At 42.4% G+C, this 20985-nt stretch overlaps 2 protein-coding genes across 4 annotated transcripts; one reads left to right on the top strand and one right to left on the bottom strand.

Moving 5' to 3' along the window:
• fgf2 (fibroblast growth factor 2) lies at positions 1 to 12531 on the top strand. The gene is made up of 4 exons (XM_049002628.1): positions 1 to 21; positions 323 to 693; positions 4487 to 4590; positions 9290 to 12531. The coding sequence occupies exons 2-4, from the start codon at positions 516 to 518 to the stop codon at positions 9473 to 9475; spliced, it is 468 nt and encodes a 155-aa protein (XP_048858585.1). The 5' UTR covers positions 1 to 21; positions 323 to 515; the 3' UTR covers positions 9476 to 12531.
• nudt6 (nudix (nucleoside diphosphate linked moiety X)-type motif 6) lies at positions 9851 to 20878 on the bottom strand. Of its 3 annotated transcripts, XM_049002622.1 has the most exons (5): positions 20565 to 20878; positions 19951 to 20154; positions 15552 to 15607; positions 12006 to 12060; positions 9851 to 10555 (listed from the first exon to the last, which is right to left on the bottom strand). In XM_049002622.1, the coding sequence occupies exons 1-5, from the start codon at positions 20827 to 20829 to the stop codon at positions 10170 to 10172; spliced, it is 966 nt and encodes a 321-aa protein (XP_048858579.1). In that variant the 5' UTR covers positions 20830 to 20878; the 3' UTR covers positions 9851 to 10169. The 3 variants fall into 3 exon arrangements, with proteins under 3 accessions (XP_048858579.1, XP_048858580.1, XP_048858581.1); XM_049002623.1 differs by lacking the exon at positions 15552 to 15607 and having other exon boundaries at positions 20565 to 20810; XM_049002624.1 differs by having other exon boundaries at positions 19951 to 20700.
• Positions 20879 to 20985: the final 107 nt, after the last annotated feature.

Raw genomic sequence — 20985 nt, 5'->3', positions numbered from 1 at the left:
CTCAGAGGAGCACCGGGCAAGGTAGGGAGCGAGAGGGAGTGAGCTGTGCGTGGACGGGGGGAGGGGGGGGGTTCTAGTCCTCTGGGGCCTGCAGGGGTGACGTTACACCGATTTCTGATCTGCTCTCATTCCAGTCGTAAACAGTGGAGTGGACCAGAGGGGGTGGGGTTATGGTGGTAAGGGGGAGATGGGGGGAGCCTGTGAATCTGTGATAGCACGAGTGTGAGAATCCAGTGCTGCTCACGCCAGAGTTCTTCTGAGCGGCTTTCCAGGGGGAGTGCGCACTGTCACACAGCTCTCGCTCCTCTCCCTCTGCTCTCAGGAACGCACCCCGCACTCCGTCTCCATGGCCGTCCCCACCGGCTGGAACAACTGACCCGTGTGGCTGGAGTAGGAGGGGAACTCGTCTGCGTCCGCCACCCTGGTGACTATCTTTCCAAAGCAGCGTCCTCAGGCCGGTTCAGCAGGCTCCGTCTGGGATTGGGGGGGGGGGCAGGAAAGGCAGCGTTTCTGAGATGGCATCGGGGGAGATCACCACCCTCCCCGCCATACCTGAAGACGGGGGCAGTGGTGCCTTCCCGCCTGGGAATTTCAAGGAGCCCAAGAGGTTGTACTGTAAAAACGGGGGCTATTTTCTGAGGATAAACTCAGATGGGAGAGTGGACGGCATCCGGGAGAAGAGCGATCCCCACAGTAAGTACTTCCATACGTGCCTTTTTTTCCAAGGTTGTTCAGAAATGAGAAACAAAGCTTCTGTGTTAGACTCCAGGATGGCACCGACTCGACCTAACAGACCCTGGATCCCAGATCAGTTTTCCTACATAAATTTCCCTCTAAGTTTATGCTCAAATAATGGAAGTGTTGTCTTGCTGACACTTACAAAATTTATTTATGAAAATGCTGAAGACAATTTGCCCAAACGCAAGAGTATAACAGTACATTTTAAATCCATTGTCTCGTGGTAAATTATTAGGGGACCCTTCGAGTTACAAGGGGAAAAGCACACATCGTCGCCAGGTACCGAGCCAGAACTTATAGTTATTATCACAATAAATGACTAAATGAACTCATACCTACATTGGTTTGTATCTGTCTACAGAATTCGACACGTGATTCACCCAAAACATCCCATTCTTTATCTGTCACCAACTTCCATATCAAATTCTGTATCATGTGCGATGATGATTCTGTGGTTGTGCGATGAAGAGCTCAGGCTGAGAATATGAATCAATTGCCATATAATGTCAGCATTTTAACTTGTTTCAGGCCACACACCTTTTCTGGCATGAATACAAAACATCGTCTTCAACAACAACTGAAGATTTACATGTGATGTGAGAGATGATTCCTCCTCCTGAGCTGTAATCAGTTTGGGGCTCAGTTCAGAGGTACAACGGCTGTGATATAATATAGGGAACAATGGCACATTCAAAAAATCATAAATGAAGACATAAAAGAGATCTGATTATGCGTTATATAACTCTGATATCTTATATGCTACCTCAAACCTACCCATTTATTTCGTTTTTAATGAACCTTATGACATTTTGGTTCTAGAGTACCAAAATAAATCTAAATGAAACATAGGAAGAAATAAAGGAAAGTTTCATTTTCAAGAAAAACCTCTAAAAGTTTACATTTCAGGTTATAATTTACTTTCCCTTGGCTGTATTTGGATCTTAAAAAAGAACACGGTAACATGGTAGAGTTACAATATGGAATTGTGTTAAATGTGAAAGGTGACTCATGTAATGAAGTACTACATTCTGCTTACTCTAATCAGAATGTGTGGTTGGGAGATAAATGTATGGATGGATGGATGGATGGATGGATGGATGAAGTGTTTCAATCACACACATGTACCATGAGTGAAAGTTAGAAAACACGCAGCATTAAAGGCACAGTGTCTGTTTTTCTTGCATCCTGGAACTGGGAGGCAGGTGCAGAGGACAATGGGGGGGGGTGCTCCTTGGCCTGTGGTGCCCGGGCAGTGACCACACTGCAGGCAGCAGCGGGCGACAGGTGCCCTGAGTCACTTGGCTCTCTCATCGCACGGGTGCAGAGGAACGCACCAGAGATTGCAGCTAACACACAAGTGCGAATCACCACTGTAAAGCGATGTCTGGAATCTATGCAGCTGTGCAAATAAGACTTCATTCTGAAACAATACATAGTATGGAAAGAACCCTTTTCTGGGTGGGGATACCCTGATATTCCTAAAAATGTGATTAACCCACAAAGCTGTTTGCCAGACAAACTTAACTCCTCCCAAAATTGTCTCTAATTCCACATTGAGAACTGCGACAGAAAGACAGTTCACATGCACACAATTCCTTACTGGGCTAGCTCAGTAAAAATGTAGTCCATTTTTATTTAACTAGGATAGAATTAAAAATTCTTTGTTAAATTGAAATTTAATTTCCAGACCTCCCTGCAACACATTATTTTTTTTAACATAACTGATAAAACATCATACTTGATGGGGCACAAATAATATAATGTTATGCTATTACTTATGTGTTAATTAACCACAAACTAAGTCTTGGTTACATACTGATCTTATGTTGATTTATCATTAATGAATCGCGATGCATGTTTTATCTCAAGCAGTTACTATATTTGTTACTATATCTGTTAATTCTGTAAAACTTTGTGAACTACTGAAGGAACAAATAATGAATAACACAAGTGAAATACTGATCTCGTGCTTGTTCCTCATTAATGAATCATGACACATCTTTTATCTCAAGTAGCAACTACATTCATTCATGATTTGATCACAATTAGTACTTCAGTAGTAACTGAGTGAAAGTGTTACCATATCTTGGATTAAAGTCTTTAACATCTTGGATTAACATGGGTAATATTTATGTGAGGAGTATTTGTTACAGAGTATTTGTTACAGGAAAGCACAAAACAATGCTGATCGCTACACGGTGGACAGTTTGACCTGACCATGCTGAACTAAATGAACTGTAAGCCCTTTAGAAAGAAAGAGGAATCTCGCAATAAAAACATGACCTTGTTGTGAGGTGCGTTGCAAGGGCCCCGGGGCCACATGCATGTGGATGACTGCCGACACGTTCTCTCATCTCTCAAGCAAATCATGCCACAAATGGAGAAGCATTTTCCAAGATCTTTCTCCATCCCATTACCGTCAGCGCTGACCTCTGCTGGCCAGTGTTTTTGGCAGGAGGAAATGTTTACTCTACACTATCTTCCATAAGTGCTCCCTCTCATAATGGTTCTGGTTTTACGTTTTTTTGTTGATTTAAAAGGTTCCGTGGAGGACAGTTATACGTAACGGAAGATGTTTGTTTTATGAATGGAAAGTCCTTACATGTACAGTCATGCGAAAAGGGTAAAAGAAATCATTAATAGCAAAAATAATTTGGAATATTTCGTAGCTTCTAAAAATCGCCTCTAGTGTTTGGTTTGCAAACCCAAAAACAGATCTCATAGCCACGATGCTCAAGTATAGTAGATCTGAAATGTAGCGTGCTTTTGCAGAGTAGACAAAGGGAGTACACAAAACCTCAGGCGTATTTGGTAAACTTAGTGATTTGGAGGGGAAAAAAGTATCTCTTCACAGACCACAACCACGTGGAACAGTTATGCCATGCTGATGGAATCGGGTGTTGGCTAAGTGAGCCACCATAATTTGAAATCCATCAGCCGGTGAAAGATATCAAATTCTAAATAATATTTCATGACGTAACTTGTGCTCGATAACGATCTGACACTTCTGCCTAAATACCCAATTTGAGGCGCCACCTTGCACTGAGGTAACAAAGACTTTCAGATTTTATATAAAACGAGGCATTAATCTGTCACGATGAAACAAGGCAGAAAAATAGTTCTGTAAATGTAAACAATTGAACAACCCCCCCCCCCTTGTTGTCCTGCCAAACTTGGGGGGTGGCTGTTATTGTGACAGTAAGACAAAGTCATTCAACCCCTCCAGATAAAACATTAATTGCATCCTGTGCTCTAAAATAAAATTGGCTTAGGAAAAGAGACGGAAATGTACACTGTTGACATTTATTACTCCCCTGAAATTGGAAATTTGGGAGTTACTGAAGGTCGATGTAAGGTTACTTCCTAATAGGTACAAAGCACTAACCAGAAGATAACTCTCTGTCTATCTGTTTGTCCGTGTCTGCCTGCCTCTATCTATCTATCTATCTATCTATCTATCTATCTATCTATCTATCTATCTATCTATCTATCTATCTATCTATCTATCTATCTATCTATCTATCTATCTATCTATCTATCTATCTATCTAATGTCTGTCTATCTATCTATCTATCTATCTATCTATCTATCTATCTATCTATCTATCTAATGTCTGTCTGTCTGTCTGCCTGCTGTGAGAGATATTTGCATTTTCGGTGGGCAGGAATATGGGGGCGCAAGGTGATGTTCCACTGAGGAAACATGCCAGAATGGCACATTCATATATCACCTGCTCTTGTTATTTCAGTCAAACTGCAGCTCCAGGCGACTTCAGTGGGAGAGGTGGTGATAAAAGGAGTATCAGCAAACCGCTACCTTGCGATGAGCGAAGATGGAAGGCTGTTTGGCGCGGTGAGTGCTTACCGTCAAACTCTGGGTCACCTCTTGGTGGGATTGTGAATGGGAGCGATGTCGCCGTCGTTCTGCTTGTCCAGATGACACCCCTCTGTAGACCGACCTGTGCACATAAAAACAGAAAGTTATCTTGCAAACATTAGTTACAAAAAGTCTGTAATATCTAAGGGCGTCTCCCAGATTTATTTCACTACTGTTACCTTGTAACCAGTGTATGTCTCTACCTTATACCAAGACTGAATATATCTTTGCATATGTGTAACTTTGTTTGGCTTGTTTTTACAAGAAAAAATGTAATACCTATTAACTGCATTTATAGCCAAACTTTTCCATCCTGGTATTCAAGGGCCATATTTATCATAATATTTACCCAAGTGAAGTAACTATTTGAGTTGTGATGTCCATCCCATCTTTCCACCTGTTTTAGGTGCCGTTCACTATCACTTGCTGACTTTCTTAAGCACATAACTCTCCAGCCTAACTGTTTTGCGAAGCAGGTATAAATAATAGTTGACTGACAATACTGCTGAGTAAATCAAGTGACGTTTCATTTACGTCTTAATGTCACATTTCGCCACGGTTGCCAGCTTTGTGAGATACTGGAATGTTCCTCATGCAGGTTAACGATTCTGAGAATAACTGTCGAGAAGCACTACTGCTTGCTGCTTATAACTAAAAATGGGAATGGTGATCGTAGAAAGTGGCCCGGTTTTGCTAGTTTGTTTGAACATGAAAGTGGAATCTGCAGACGACCAACATGACAACATGATTCACGTAGGTTTTTTGTTGTTTTTTTTATCCAGTTTTCATTTTAACTCCAAATCACCCAGATCTTTCAGAGCTTAACTTTGTGATGCAACACTTTTTGAACCCATCGCTTTTCCAAAGAGGACAATGGGGCACATGTTTCTAGTTAAGGGCTGCTGACTTTGCTGGACTCTTGGCATCAGGATAATCTAATGTGCAGCCGGACAAACTCATCATTCCGAGAATCTCTGGGAAACTTCAGGAAAGTACAGAAACATTCACTGGCGTGCTTCAGTGCTTTTGTCATCTTCCAGCAAAAATGCAGACGTGCTTGTGAGTGTCGTCTCACTGCCATTTCATTCCTATGGAAACTCGCGGTGTGAGCGCACGGCATGGGTTTAAATCTTTCAAACACTTACTGCAGGATATAAAATTTCTTCCAACATCTGGCACCCCAGGTCAGCATTTCTACACCAGCGTGATGAAGAAGCAGAATATTATTGTAAATTCTGGTCCTTTGTTTAAAGATTAAATCTCAAAATGAATGGGAGTGATACTGGTTTGTCAGTTTTCAATGCTTAGTACCCTGAAGGTATTTGTGTTGCTCAAGGGTTTGATAAAATAGCTGTTTATAATTTAGATATTTTAAATAATCGATAACTATAAGAAAAAATTGAAATAATATCCTTAAAATGTTTAGTAATTTCCTTCGAAGAATTTGCACCTGATACACACAAGTAATAATTATGTTTGTAACACTGGAGCAGGAGCAGACACTGGTAACCAGCGGTTTGGCGGGACTGCCGAGGACACTGCTTAGATGACAGTCTGTTGTGCTTTGACCCAGATCTTTGGTCATACTGGGAAAGGTTGTGGTTACAGTGAAATAGACCTGAATTTCTAAAGCTTCCACCCATGAACTGGAGCACTTTGAGCGCCGCACAGTGACACACAGGCCCAGCTGAGGCAATGAAAAAGCTAATTTGGCCTAACATTGCATCTATCATATATATTTTTAAGGGAATTAATTAAAAATTAGATCCTTTTCTTTTTACACCCATGTCCTGTAAAGTGCCATGAAAAACTATCAACTCTATTTTCACTTATTTATAACTGATCTGCAAACAAATTTAGTATAATACAAAAGACAATCTGAGTAACCACAACACATAGTTTTTAAAAGACCATTTGATTTGTTGATTTAGAAAAAAGGTTTCCCCAAAACCTGCATCGCCCATGTGAGAACACGGTGACCCCCTCCCCCCTAACTTAATACTTGGTTGTGGCAACTTTGGCAGCATCAACTGCAATCAAATGCTTCCGGTAACAGGAGATCAGTCTTTGGCTTCGCGCTGTAGAAATTCCGGGCCACTTCTATTCAGAGATTTGTTGTAATTCTGCCACGTTGGATGATTCTCGACTATGAACTTCCTGTTTAAGGTCGTGCCTCAACACCACAATGGGGTTCCAGCCAGTATTTGACCTGGCTGATCCAAAACCTTGATTTTGTCAGAGGTTCACGGGGCAAGGCAAGAATGCGGAGGTGGGGATTCGAGGAAAAACAAATGGGGTTTATTAACAGAACAGGAGGACTTAACAGAACTGAAAACAAACAAGATCACGGTGGATCAAAATGGGAGCGGTTAAGGCACACAAAGATTGCAACATCAATGATGGAACTGACTAACACACCCCAGGGAAGCACATATAAGCAGGACTAATAGGGGATCAAACAAGGGGCAGCTGGAGTGAATCACACGAGGGCTGGAACGGGAGGTAAGACAAACAATTAGTGGGCGTGGCTCGTTAGGGCCACAGCAGGGAGGAAACGGGAGGATCATGCAGAGCAGGACATGACAGGTGGAGTCTGATAAACTACAGCGCCAAGGTTATGGCAGTTTAGGAGTTTGTTGTCACTGTGTAGAAGAAAACACAGCTTGATGTGAGAGAGATTCGTAAGAAATGAGGGTCATACTGGCCGATTCTTCATCAGTTTTTATTGCAGTAAACAAAGAAATATTCGTATTAAGGTTTTTAGTAGGTGTGAGATAGCTTTCATGAAAACTCCGGGTAATAATGCAATACATCCTTCGACAAGACAAACTTCATCTGGCCTCGAAGTATGTGACGATATTGTTCTTGCAAAGGAACATACACCACTAGATGCATGGGCCAGAGGTATGAGTATGGAAGTGGTTTTGTGGTTTAGCGAACGACTTCCCCGCTGCCTAAACCCTCAGGAATATTTCATTCCAGCATAATGAATACCTTGTGGCCACTTTGTGACAAGCTTGTTAGTGGACACAGTGCTTCCAGCAGAGCAGTCAGAGTCGGGAGCCGTTCACACACGTTTCTGCGGCATGGAGCCACACGGCCTGCTGCGGGCGCTAATGGGGCTGTAGCTAGCACGGATGCTACATGTAATTTTGTCACGTTAGTAACTGAAGTCCAAGATATTAAGTGCAATATTTGCAGAATGAGTTGTGTTTTAATAATCACTAATAGGAATTACGTGCAGTTCTACATTTTATAAGAACCGGTGTTCTCTTGGAATGTTTAATTTCCAGGAGGATGTACGTTGTAGGATAAAATGACTAAATATAATTATTTGCGCAAACTGTGTTTACAAGATTAAAAATAAAAACGTCGCACGGAAAAGAAGGATCACATTGACTTAAGTGAAGCGTGCCGAGGCCGCTAGACAGCTTCCTAATGGACTTTTAGGGTTTTGGCTCCTGGTTGATTCACCTTGAGTGGGTTTCACTAACTGCCGTCAGAGGGGAGACCTTCTTAGGTAGGGCCTCAGACACAACAGCTGCCTTGTTGTCCGGCCTGCCTTCCATGAGCTCGGTCACTTCTACCAACCGAGATGGGAGCCAGATGCAGGGGGTTGGGTCATTAAGTCTCCTATACATTTCTCTGACCTCAGAATCCTTTTGTCGTCGCTTTTATTTTTCGTCTCGATTCCCTCTCATTTTTACGAATGGTCAGTTGTCGTCTTAATATGGTACCTTTCTGAACTTTTATGAAAAATGAAAGAATGTGACATAGCGTTGTTTTCTTGGCTTGCTTTCTTGCAGTTTAATAAACGAGCGTATCTTGAGGAATATCTAGTGAAAGTTGAAATTAGGGCTCTCCGGTTACATTGCGAGAACAATGGTAGTATTGTTGATGTACTAGAAACGCTTATGTGTTGTATTACCGTTACCAAAACTGGGGCTTTGAACTCTCCTCCCCCAAAAAAAGATTACTAGTCACACTAGTAGAATTGTTAGTGTAACCATATAAAGTGGCAGTGCAGGATGAGGATTGTTAGGTTATACCAAACAACTGGAAAATAACTACTAGGTTACTTGGTGCTGGAGTACGTTTACCTAAGTAAACACCGGACATTCCAGTTCAGGAAATCATTAAATTTAGAAAGTCATTTCCTAGGGCTACGTGTAGGAGGAGTTACGTGTCATGCAGTGCTCAAATTCCTGGCCAATTGTCCTTTGGAAATGTGGGAAGCACGCAGTTATTTTGAAGGCCTATCTTTAAATGTTATGTATTTATAAGAGGGGCGTACATTAGTATAATGATGGAATGGAGAACTGTGATGGGCTTTATATAGGCACACACACACACACACTCACACTCATTTCTTGTACTCATTTCTTTGTGGGGACTTTCCACTCCTTTCTATAGGCAAATCTCTAATCCCAACAATGACGACCTTAACCCCTACCCACTCCTAACCTTAACCATAAGTAACCAAACAAAATACAAGTTTTTTTGTATTTTTAGTTCTTTGATTGCAGTCTCAAATTATTATAAAGTTGAATTTCCCCTTGTGGGGACCGAAAAAACATCAAAAATAACAAGTTTTTACCACATTGTGGGGACATTTGGCCCTCTAAAACTATATCAAATGGCGCAGTAATATTGTTTTTCTGTGTTTCCCTTACAGAGACGTGCTACAGATGAATGCTATTTTATTGAAAGGCTGGAGTCCAATAACTACAATACCTACCGCTCAAGAAAGAATCCCAACTGGTATGTAGCCCTGAAAAGGACTGGACAGTACAAATCAGGGTCCAAAACGGGACCGGGCCAGAAGGCGATACTCTTCCTCCCCATGTCAGCAAAATGCTGATTTCTACACGTCAGCAAAGAGCCGCATTCAAAACCAATTCTAACCTGAACAGGCACTACAGAGATGTGAAAGTACAAAATAGACTCCACTAGATTCTACCTACTCAGCATAAGTCTTGTCAACCGTTCTTAAGAAACTATTTTAAAAATAATATAAAAATGACCATAATGTGAAGTATTTTACACTTTCTGATATTTAGAAAGTATCTACATTTGTGACACCTCTGTAACAAAAACTGAATGTCTAGTGTACATGCAGTCAGTCGACAGCACCGATTCATAATATTTGATTTTGTGAAATATTTAGGTAAGATCCAGACATAACCATTAAAACTCATCTTCTGACTTGTTCTAAAGTAATTCCCAAGTACAGTAGTTAAAGAGAGGCATCAGTACTTCTCTGTTTCCATTTTAATATCTGATGTAAATGCCATTCACAATTCAATACCAGAACTATCCCAAATATCCGAGAATAACACTCGACTAGTTAACCGGTCCATTTGAGGGTCCACAAAACCAATGTGCCCTTTTTGCAAACTTGAATTTTGCAGTTAATAATTACACATTAGAAAAGATCATGAATAATCTAAGAATTGGTACATCGGTCCATGGAGTTCCCAAGTTGATCGCCACATGAGGGGATCTAGACAGTAATCAAAGTTTCCACGTTTGAGTTTGCGAGCTTGATGAGGTGCTCATGGCTGTTTGTAAGATGCGGGCAGTTCCCTGTGATACAGCTGATAGGACAGCCCCGAGTAGACAGCTGGCATCTCCTCCATGGAGAGGTCAATCTTGTCGAAGCCTTCCCGGTAGCCATAGAGGAGGAGTTTGGCTATCCTACTGGTGATGGGCGTGGTGGCGCCGGTCTGTGCCAACTTGACCAACTCCATCCACTCACACCGGAGGCACTCCTGGGTGCAGAAGTGGATGTCATAGGACAGGGGCCTGAGCCGGCAGATGAGGTACATGTCAGACATGCCGAAGGCACCGGGGTGCTTATGCTGCTGCCGCACGCTCAGGAGGGACTGGAACTTTGACCGGATCCCGGTCTCCTCAAAGACCTCGCGGACCGCCGTGGCACCTACAAGGCGTGGAAACAGGTTCTCAGAATGCGCTCCCGATGAGTAGAGCTTCTCAAGAATGGTCCACTGGTATGGATTCGTTATATCCCCATTTTGTAGATTGACCCTCCCTCTGAAGCAGGGCTTTTAAATATTCCAGAAAGAGTTTTGTTCCAGAGCCACACAGTTCTGCTTTTGTTCTCATACTCATGTATGCTGTGCCCAGTCAGAGAAATAAAAGGAAACTGGAAGTATTTGTACATTAAATACTTCCTGGGTTACATTTTTCAAACCAGCACCTAGCTCAGAGGGTTAGATCGCCCTGCCTATGATCAGAAGGTCGACAGTTCAAAGCCCAAGGTTGACAGTGATTTCACCGCTGGGTCCTTAGCCAAGGCCTGACTGATCATGGTTTCTCAGAAATAAACATCACTTTGGATAAATGGGTCTGCTATATAAATAAACAATATAAGTAGTTGTGTTACATGAGCTTGTTAAAAAAAATCATTTAATAATCTTGGAAATGCCCGAACATAGCATTATATCCTGTAGATTAAAAAATAATGATTATTCAGATGGATGTTGGCCATGTATATTAACAACTAATAAATCAAGCAATAATTCTGATTAGCCTCATACAACTGATATTAATTTTTTTGTTGTGGTAACACAGAATGTATTGTTGAATATATGAATTTTCGAGGATTTTTTTAAATCCAGGATTAAGGATGTCATGCATCTTTATTTTAAGTTTTTAACGTCTATTTTTATATATCAAAGCAAAATGTGTTAATGAGAAGTTATGGTGACTTATGTCAGTCCAGCAGGTGTCTTATTAAACATCTTGTGAACCTGTCAGAAATATATAAAGAGATACTATTATTATGTGATGTCAAATCAGTGTTGAGTCTTAGTGCCCAATACAGATGGCAGTCCTGCAGAATGTTGTCTATAATATTTAGTATTAGTTCTTATATTTAAGTAATCATTTGCAAAACAGTAATTAATGTTGGAAAATAGATTTGATTATTTAGGCAAAATGCTTTAAAGATATTTTCTTATAGTACAGCAAAAGCTAATTTATTGCTATTTGTATTCATCTATTGTTAACTGAATAAATAATTAAAGATATTTAGATTATTCGTCCACCAAATACCAGGCGACGCTTTTTTAACAGCAAACAGTTCAGTTGCATTATTCACACAACTTAAAAATACTTGTTAATAGCTTAGTATCAAAACACATGTATCTTAGTATTTTTATGGAGTCCAAAGCTGCTTTTAAAATCAATTTAAAAGAACGGAATAATATTGTGCAATGTAGATTTCAGTATATGTTATCAGTGTGTGAGTGAATTCAAGTTTTGGGTGTAATATGAGTATGATTTTTCAAAGCCAGTTTGCCTTACAAGTATGTCACTGTAAAACAATGGACTGTGCAGATAGAGGAAACATCAGATACGCTACTTACCGATATTCTCACCCAGATTTGAGAGACCACCAGGGAACTTCCACGCATTTTTAGTCTGTAATGAAAATCAGCAGAGTACATTTACAAAGGCCTTACTCCGTAATTGGACACCACGCTTGCAACTCTTATTCCACTGGGCTGGAGTATTCGGTATCATTGGTATCACATGTGAGTGAGTCTGTAACCCTAATGTGATTCTAAGGTAATATTTGTCACTGAGACTGAGATGGCGAAAACTGTGTTCTACTGATTATAAGTCTTATCTTGTATTTAATAAAATAAAATATGCTGCTGGATAAATTATGATGTTGCTGTTATATACGTGTCTTCATACTGAATATATATGTATCTAAGATCAGAGCCAATGGCTATGTTCCGAAAATCCAGCCATACTTAGTCTTGTGTGTTACCTACATAACTGAGAAACGCTACATATCGCTGTAACATGTTGCATCTTTAATGTAAGGTTTTGCTGTTTTGAGGAAACTTATACTATTATCAATAAAAATATATTTTGGAAGTGAAAGCTGTGTGGCGTGCAGATCTGATCACTGAAGCCAGTCAGCCTCTACCACGTTTACAGAAAACATAAACCGAAATGCAATACTGGAAGAAGTGCACAGCTGTGCAAAACTGAACTAAGCGCAATGTCAATATGCAAAATGTGATTTGTGCCTTAAACACTATTAACTTCGCTATTCTTACGCATTGGGGGAAAAAAAGTGATTTACGGTGCAATTTAAGAAGATGATGGGAAATCTTGGAACCAGCCGCTCACACGGAACACGTTCTCCGCACGGAAAACGGGAGATTTAAGATGCCTAGCCGCATGTCGTTTCTACGCTCCCGTGCTGACGTCACGCCCGCGGACACCTTCCAGGCTTCTCCAGTAAGAAATATAAACTGGAGCCACTCTGGCCATCATCCGCCTGCCAAGATATGCTGGCCAGTGGCAGCAGGCCAGGCCATCTGCAGTTTTTAGCACTGGGGACGCCATGGAGCTTCACATGCTGGCCCTCGTGACCAGGAGGACACGGGTTCAAGTCCGAGGCGGGGGACTGTTCTTGTACCTCTATGAGTGATACTTAACTTGAATTAACTTGAAAACTTGCAGTGTGCAGCTTGCATAGGCTGCATCTGCAGTAGTCTAGCAATGAATAAACAGTGTAAATCACAGCCTGGGGTTACTTCCTGCCAAACTCTTACATCCAATGCCGTGCATCAGCCCGTGCCCCACTTTTGAAGGTGCTAAAGTCTTGTTTTGGAAGCGGCCATTGAACAGTTACAAAAATGTCAGATTGTAAAATATGGCGAGATGGGTGGGTGTTTCAGGGAGAGGGTGTCGTTGGTGGATAAGTGCCTCTATACCCCTGTAACTAAGTGTATTAAACATAAGACAAGTTCACTGCATGTCAGAGAGATGAGAGAGACTGGCAGCAATGACCCTGCTCTTGTGGAAGCTCTTGTGGTTTTAGTTAGAGCAGTGTTTCCCAACCCCCTCCTCGGGGGCCCACAGGCGGTCCATGCTTTTGCTGCCTCCCAGCTCCCTGCCAGGCAGTCCACATTTTTGCTCCCTCGCAGCTCCCAGTAGGAGCAAAAAACACAGACTGGCTGCGGGTCCCCGAGGAGTAGACTGGGAAATGCAAGGTGCTCAGTTCGCCCGCATGAAATAACTTGAGGGTGCCAATAAGGTCCGTCCCATCCTGTAGTTTCCATGTTCTCTGGGTCTGCTCTCTGTCCCAAAGAACTGGGTTTTCAACAGATCTGTTTCCTGCTCCCTTTAAAAATGGGCATGTGGAGTCGACATGCAAAAAGTCTTCGTCTGTATTTTACGACCATCAGCCTCCACGCTAACCACACAAGAGGGGCACCCAGCCACAGATTCTGAGTCTGCTTGCTGTCAGTCATCCCTGTCAGTCATCAGTACACTGTGGATCTGCATTTGGTACAGGTGACAGGAAAGGGTGTTTTACTTCTTACGGCTTGGCCCAATCTAGAAGCTCATTGGATTAGGTGTCTAAATCTAGAAGGTCATTGGGTTAAATCCCATGGTCAGCAGAGTAATCATTTTACCATCAGGAGCTTTTGCTAGACCTTCAACCTCATCTGCTCCTGGTATGCTGGTTGACCCCGAGCTCCAACCCCAAGATTTCCTCACTTTGGCAAAAGTCCCTGCTAAATGAATGTAAATTCAAATGACAGGCTTCTTCCTGAACAAGCCAGGCCTACATTTGGAGGGAGCCCACTGCATGCTGGGAGAGCCCCGCCCATCATTCCTCCACTTCCTCTGCTGGCCCATTAAGTTTATCCAGGCTGAGGATATGAGCACTTCAGTGAATTTTGAGAAGCACTTCAGTTACCCTGAAAGCATTAAAACGGCTGGGAGGAAAGAAAAACTGAGGAAGGCACCATGACAAAAACTCACTGCAGTAAGGATGCCAGTCTCCCTTTAGTGGAGAAACTGAAGTACAGACTGTATGTTTCTCAGCCCTGTGCCTGCCAGGGAATGGAGGGAACAAGAAGAAACCCTCTCCAAGGCGTCACAGAGCCTGGATCCAGGAAAAGCTCCTTAAATAAACCCCCTTAATAGCAGCCATTTTTAGCAGTGGGGTTGGTAATGGGGGCTGGTCACCTTTCGGCATTGCAGTACAATGGCAGCACAGTTTGCAGAAACTCCCGAATATCCGAACTGCTACAGCAGAAGCCTCTAGACATTCATCAGAATCTGTTATATGTTTTTATACATTTTTAGTTTTGCCTGCTACTTTTCATATCTATATAGAATAAGGTAATTATGAATAGTAAGGGTATAAGTCTGGTTTCAACTTCGGTAGGGGGACCAAATCAGTCCCGAACCCCCTCCCCCCGTCCCCATAAACACACATGCCACTCCCACAATATAAGTCCGTACCCACTATTGTCTACACTCAAATCTATGCCCTTGGTAAACAGTGTGATTTTTAAGGTCATTATAAATACAACTGCCCCCCATATTCGTGGGTTCCATGAACTACTGTGGATAGTCGAGGCTGCGGATGAGAGCGAACCATCCACAGACCCCCACACATAACGTGATTGGTGTGTGTGCACCCATATAAAGTTGATGAAATCCTGACGTTTTAGCCTAATTCTCAAGAGACAATAGAGCAAAAAAAAAAATATGTGTCATGGGATGACAAAGCAATAAAAATAATACTTCTTAGATTTGTCAAAGGACGAAGGAACAGTGGAAGAAAGCGTACTGTTACACATCCTACGGCAGAAACACAATGTAACAGAACACAACCTGTAATGAGAAAAAATTACATTTTTATATTTGTTAAAATATATCTTAGCCTATTGTGTGTATTTACTGGCTCACAGCCCATAGATGGTTTGAAACTTATGAACTGTTTATTTCTGTCATTTTCTCACATTTTCTTTTCTTTTCACATTAAACATAGAACAGTGTCACTGGGACAGAATTTTAAGTCATAAAAGTAACGTGCCATCAGATATGAGAACTGGGCAGAAAGGCCTGTAACGGGAGCAGATAGGCAGGCAAACCTTGTTTTTGTCTTGAACGACAAGGACTTTCCCACTGGCCTCATCTAGGACGGCACCTTGACGGGACACAAAGTTGAGTTGCTCGTCAGATCATTCATTCGCTATTTCGGGCAGAGCCCAACATCAGAGCGGCACGGCTTCAGATTACAAACATCAGTTGTATGGATTGAGCCGCCTCAGTTTCCAGTGTTAGAGTTGAGAATACAAATACTTTAAAGGTGTTAACACACTGCAGTGTTTACAAAGAGAAGGACACATCCGAGCGAACAACTGAGCATATGGATTTGTGTACATCTGGTCAGTTATTTTTGTGGAGTAACTTATGGTTTTTGAGGGGCTTGCGAGGTATTTGCTGCTTGTTATCTAATATTTGCTAGTGACAGACAGACACTTTATTGATATCAAAGGAAATTTAGGAAATCTGATCCGGACTTTCCTTTAGATCAGTGTTTCCCAACCCAGTCCTCAGGGAGCCCCAGACAGTCGACATTTTTGCTCCCTCCCAGCTCACCTGTACCAAGTACTCGGCATTCTTGATTGCCTGTGAGCTGGAAGGGAGCAAAATGTGGACTCTCTGGGGGTCACCGAGGACTGGGTTGGGAAACACCACTTCAGGCGCCTGATAACAGGCTGCTTTTCTACAGATGTGGGTGTCACAGGCTGGGGGAACGAAGGCTCTTTCCATCCAGCCTCTCCCATGCTGGTGATTCCCCCCTCCCCCCCAGCTGGCAGGCGCAGGCGGGCGAGCGGGCCGGGGCTTTTCATCTACCGAGCGGAAACTCACGTCATGCCATCCGAGCGGGCGGATGAATGAAGGCACCCATACCAGGGTGGGGTGCCCTGGGGCTGTCATTATGTGCAGCGTGTAGGAAGAGTAGTTTCCGAAACCGCAATTTGCAAGACGCGGCATGAGGTAAGGGGCCCAGCGGTCGGCGGAGAGGAATTACAGGCCTCCAAAAGATGCTCGCCACTCTTGGCTGACCGTGCAAGACCTTAATCTGATGCTGGTGTGACTTCCTTTACCTTTCGGGTGGGATGAACTGGAGTCAACACGCTTTATACATTCGGCATCTATATCAGGATTTAAGGAACGTGCTCCCTTCCAAAACAGCTACGTTATTTGGCATGGATAACAAAATAACTAAAAACATGCTATTGTCATATCTACAGTAACAGCCGTTTTACAGAAACTTATGACTAAAGTAACTTTAATATTGTGCATACTTGCATACTAACTGAAGCCAACTTACTTGATTGCCTTATTGAACACTTTGAAGGTGCGGATCTAGTAAACTAGAAGCAGCTACCATCTGGATATAAGTCTGGATACTAATCAGCTACGTTATGCATTTAACGTGTCTAATGTGTTTGTTTTTAATTTGACCTTTGAGGGCGCAACACAGACAGCTACGTCCCAACACAGACAGCTACGTCCCAACACAGACAGCTACGTCCCAACACAGACAGCTACGTCACAACACAGACAGCTACGTCCCAACACAGACAGCTACGTCCCAACACAGACAGCTACGTCAGCGATCTACTCCAAGGTGTAACAGACCTGAGGGTGCTGATTGGGTTATAGAGTGTCACTTGTTTTTTTTGTTTTTATTACAGATAAAGGCTGCTGAGACAGAAAATGATTCTTTCCACAAGCCTCTCTCTCTCCCCCCCCCCCCCCCCCCCGGACAAAATACAGAGCTTTCGCTTTGGAAACTATGCACATGTGCAAGTGAATTGACAACCCCACAGCGATCCTTCAGGCCAGATAAGGCTCCTGTGCGTGGCTTTCTTGTCATCGACCGTGGGAATTTGAAAACGACCATCAAATCGACTCTCTGCGCTAGTCCAACACCTGTGCGTGTGCCAGAAGATGTAGATCATGCTTGGTTTATGTCAGGTTTTTGGAAACATTATTCATAGGGGACCAGTGATGAGCAGCTGGATTTAAACTGTCTTTGGTACAAAAAAAAAAAAAACACAGTTTTTGAAATGCATAAAAACTGAGGATGTATATATGACAGAAGCCCATTCAAATATTATGGTCAGCAATATTTATATTATAGCTAATATTTAGAAACCTATACAGCATCAAGATAACAGACACATTCAAGGAAAGAACTCCACAGCCTGGATAACAGGTAGGAATGTTAATTTCGAGCTACCTTTAACATAGCAGGTTTTTATATCTGCACTGTAAAACCGTCGAGTCTGGATTATGTTGTGACATTTCATTAAATGTAAAAGGAGTATAAATTAGATGAGTCATTAGGCTAATAAGAAGGAATGTTGAGGGAACATTGGAGCTACCTAATTAAAATCAATTAAGACATCCTGCTGAAAGGGCAGCTATTTTATTCATACTGGAATGTGGCACCCTTGATAAGCGACAAACAGGATCAAAGAATGGCCTGAGATGGCCAGTGCTTGGGGTGCGGTTTGTGGTGAACTCACTGGAGGTGGATGACGGACGTTTTTTTGAGGGAGGTTTTAAGGAAATGGGAAGAACTGTAAGGCTGTAACTGCATCTGCACCCTTGTGTTGACCATTACTGGACCACAGACACCCCAGCCAGGGCTGATCGATCCTATAGGGGGCACAGGTGGTTGGCTAGGGTGGGTAGGAGGGGGCGGGGTTAACTTGCCAGCCAATTTCAATTTGCTTTGGATGGGGGGGGGGTCCAGCGATGATACTGATGTTTGCCTAGGGTGCCATACTGGCTAGGACCAGTGCTGAGCCCAGCAATAGGTAAAGTGCACTATACTAAACAATTACTATAACATGTTCTAACATGCCCCCTTCCACCTTAGCACATAGACTCTGGAGGAAAGTCTGCCCTCTGCTGGTAAGCCTATGCACAGTCAGAAAGAAGATGTGAATTTATTAATTGTTTTTTAATTAAATAATATGTACATAGCATATTACAAACTCATTCCATCCATGTGCCATCTCCTGTCTGGGATAGACTTCAGGCCTTCTCACAATCCTAGCTAGAATAAGCAGCTGAACGATGAACGATGGATGGATGGGTGGCTGGATGGATGGATACTACAAACTCCCTAGGATACTATACTAGACAGTTGGATATTATGGGCTACATAAATATCTTGTCATAATGTAACAAAAGCATTATAGTTTTACCAGGAAAAAAAAAAAAATATATATATATTTCTAAAGCTAAACATGTATGAATGATTTCAACAGAGTAATATTTAACCCAGTTAGACAAGATAATGTAATACGTGTTTACACTTTTGTATGCTGTGGTTGTCACATGGGACTGTTGCAATAAAACACGTAATTTGGTTGAGGGTTTGTCACCTAACCACTGTCTAACAGTCCCTCTCACCACAAGCGCTGACTCAACTTTTCCAATACCATTTCCCTGGCTTTTTTTGGCATGCTATTTTTAGGACTTCTGAAGGATATTTGGCAATTCAGTCTAGGTCATTGCCGGTTTTTTGTTTATTTAATGGCAGTTCTTTGTCACTTTCCGTTCGTTTTTACCAGATGGTTTCAAGGCGGCGATTGCAAAGCGTTCGGTTCTCATTAACTGTTCTGAGTGACACACTTATCAAAGTAAAGAGAAACAGATGCAACTGCCTGTGTCTATTTTTATTCCGCTAACGGTAAGAGAGCTTTGCTTACAGTTAGCAGACCACCGCCCCCATTTATGGGGGGAACTGAGCAGGTGATCATTAATTTTGCTTTGGGACCTGGCACTTCTGCGTGTGACTCAACTCCGCATGACCTGCCGCCTCATGTAAACACTGCAAACTGCGGTCTGGCGTTTTGTGAATAAGAGGGAAATTGTCACCGACTAAAATCGCCTCGGGTAACATATTGAATTTACTTTTACCATTTGACTTATTACGTACACTGCCAGATCCAAGCTGCTGCCATACAAAAGAATGTGACAACCTTCATTTTTATACGTAGTTTAGGCCTACGGGGGTAGGCAACCCTGATCCTGCATTACTGTAGATTTTCTATCATACCTGATGAATGACTGTCTGTCTGAGAGTAGGTGTGGTTCCTCAGACACCAGGTAGGATGGAAAACGTGGAGACCGGCATTTTCCAGGATCAGGATTGCCTACCCCTAATGTAAAGAAGTTTTTTAGCCTATTAATTACTTTCTCTCTCTTCTGCTCAATGACATCCTGTTACCCTGGATATGAAACCTAGTGAAATAACATGAAATCAATCACTAATGTAAATGTACATTTTAATCATGTTCTACTATGAGCTCACAGTCAGTCAAAATGACAAACATTAAGATCTCCAAATCTCCGGTGTGATCAGTTAAGTCAGTGGGGTCAAGTAGGTATATGTTCTCACATTGTGACAGTGCATCACAGGAGATGATTACATGCGGGTCTGTCGAGGGCGCTGTGTACCTGCAACTCCGACCTGGTGGGTGGCAAAGCCAGGCAGTCGGTTCTCTCCCTCGCCCAACCACAAGGAGAGTGTTGCTGTGTCGTGCCGGGCGTGGTGAAAAGTAAAACCGTGGGAGGCTGCCACTGCCAGCAAGCGACCCTGAGAGATGGGCAGGCGCAGCCATGCCGCCACCCGGCCGACCACCCTCCACTGCTGGAGAGAGTCTGATACAACAATAACCATTACCTATATTCAGCAGAAAACCATGTCAATCGTTATTGTTTGCCTGTACGGTAATTCTCCGTTTACAATTCGCATATTAAACATGTAAGCATCAAATATTAAAAATCTAGGTTAAGATGCAGTGGTATTGCACATTAAGCATTGTATCAACTATGATTATTTACAATTTATTACATATTAAATGGTAGTTGCAATTTTTTATCGCAGACTGAATTAACGGAAACCAATAATCGCCACGTGAATGCAAACCGTCTAGGTAAATGTGTTGCAAATGTTTACTATTTGTGCCTAAACATCATTCTTTGAGGACAGCTGAAAATTCAGTGTGAATTCTTAAATTATTGGTGTTGCACCTCGGCTTTAAGTTACACTGAGTGTTAGATCCACTTGCCTTGCAGCAGAACATGAAACGCACTTTCACTGATATCAGGTGGGAAGTCGCGATCGCTGAGATCAACCGTGACACCACCGAACCGGTCCACCTTTCCTGGCAATACATGGTTGTTATTATTTGTCCCTTGAAGCTGACATCTACTGGTATAACACGAAAAAGACCGCTCTGTCCATCTAAGTAACGATCGTTGCAAGCAGACCGATTTGTGATTCGTAAGGTTGTACTTCAGAATTGGGAATAGTCTGCTGCTTAACGCTACCATTTTTCTACACAAGAACTGTAAATAAACTTCGTTATCGGCAATGTAACCGTAATACTCGTAATCACAGGGACACAGACACGTATGTTCACTTCTGACGGAATGAAGGCTGCATTATCTTCGTTTAATAAAAGTATTATTGTTGAGATAACAATGCTG

The sequence above is a fragment of the Brienomyrus brachyistius genome, unplaced genomic scaffold (assembly GCF_023856365.1).
Source record: "Brienomyrus brachyistius isolate T26 unplaced genomic scaffold, BBRACH_0.4 scaffold70, whole genome shotgun sequence".
Lineage (NCBI taxonomy): Eukaryota > Metazoa > Chordata > Actinopteri > Osteoglossiformes > Mormyridae > Brienomyrus > Brienomyrus brachyistius.
Note: the sequence above shows the minus strand (reverse complement) of the source record. Positions and strands in the feature narration are given on the sequence as shown.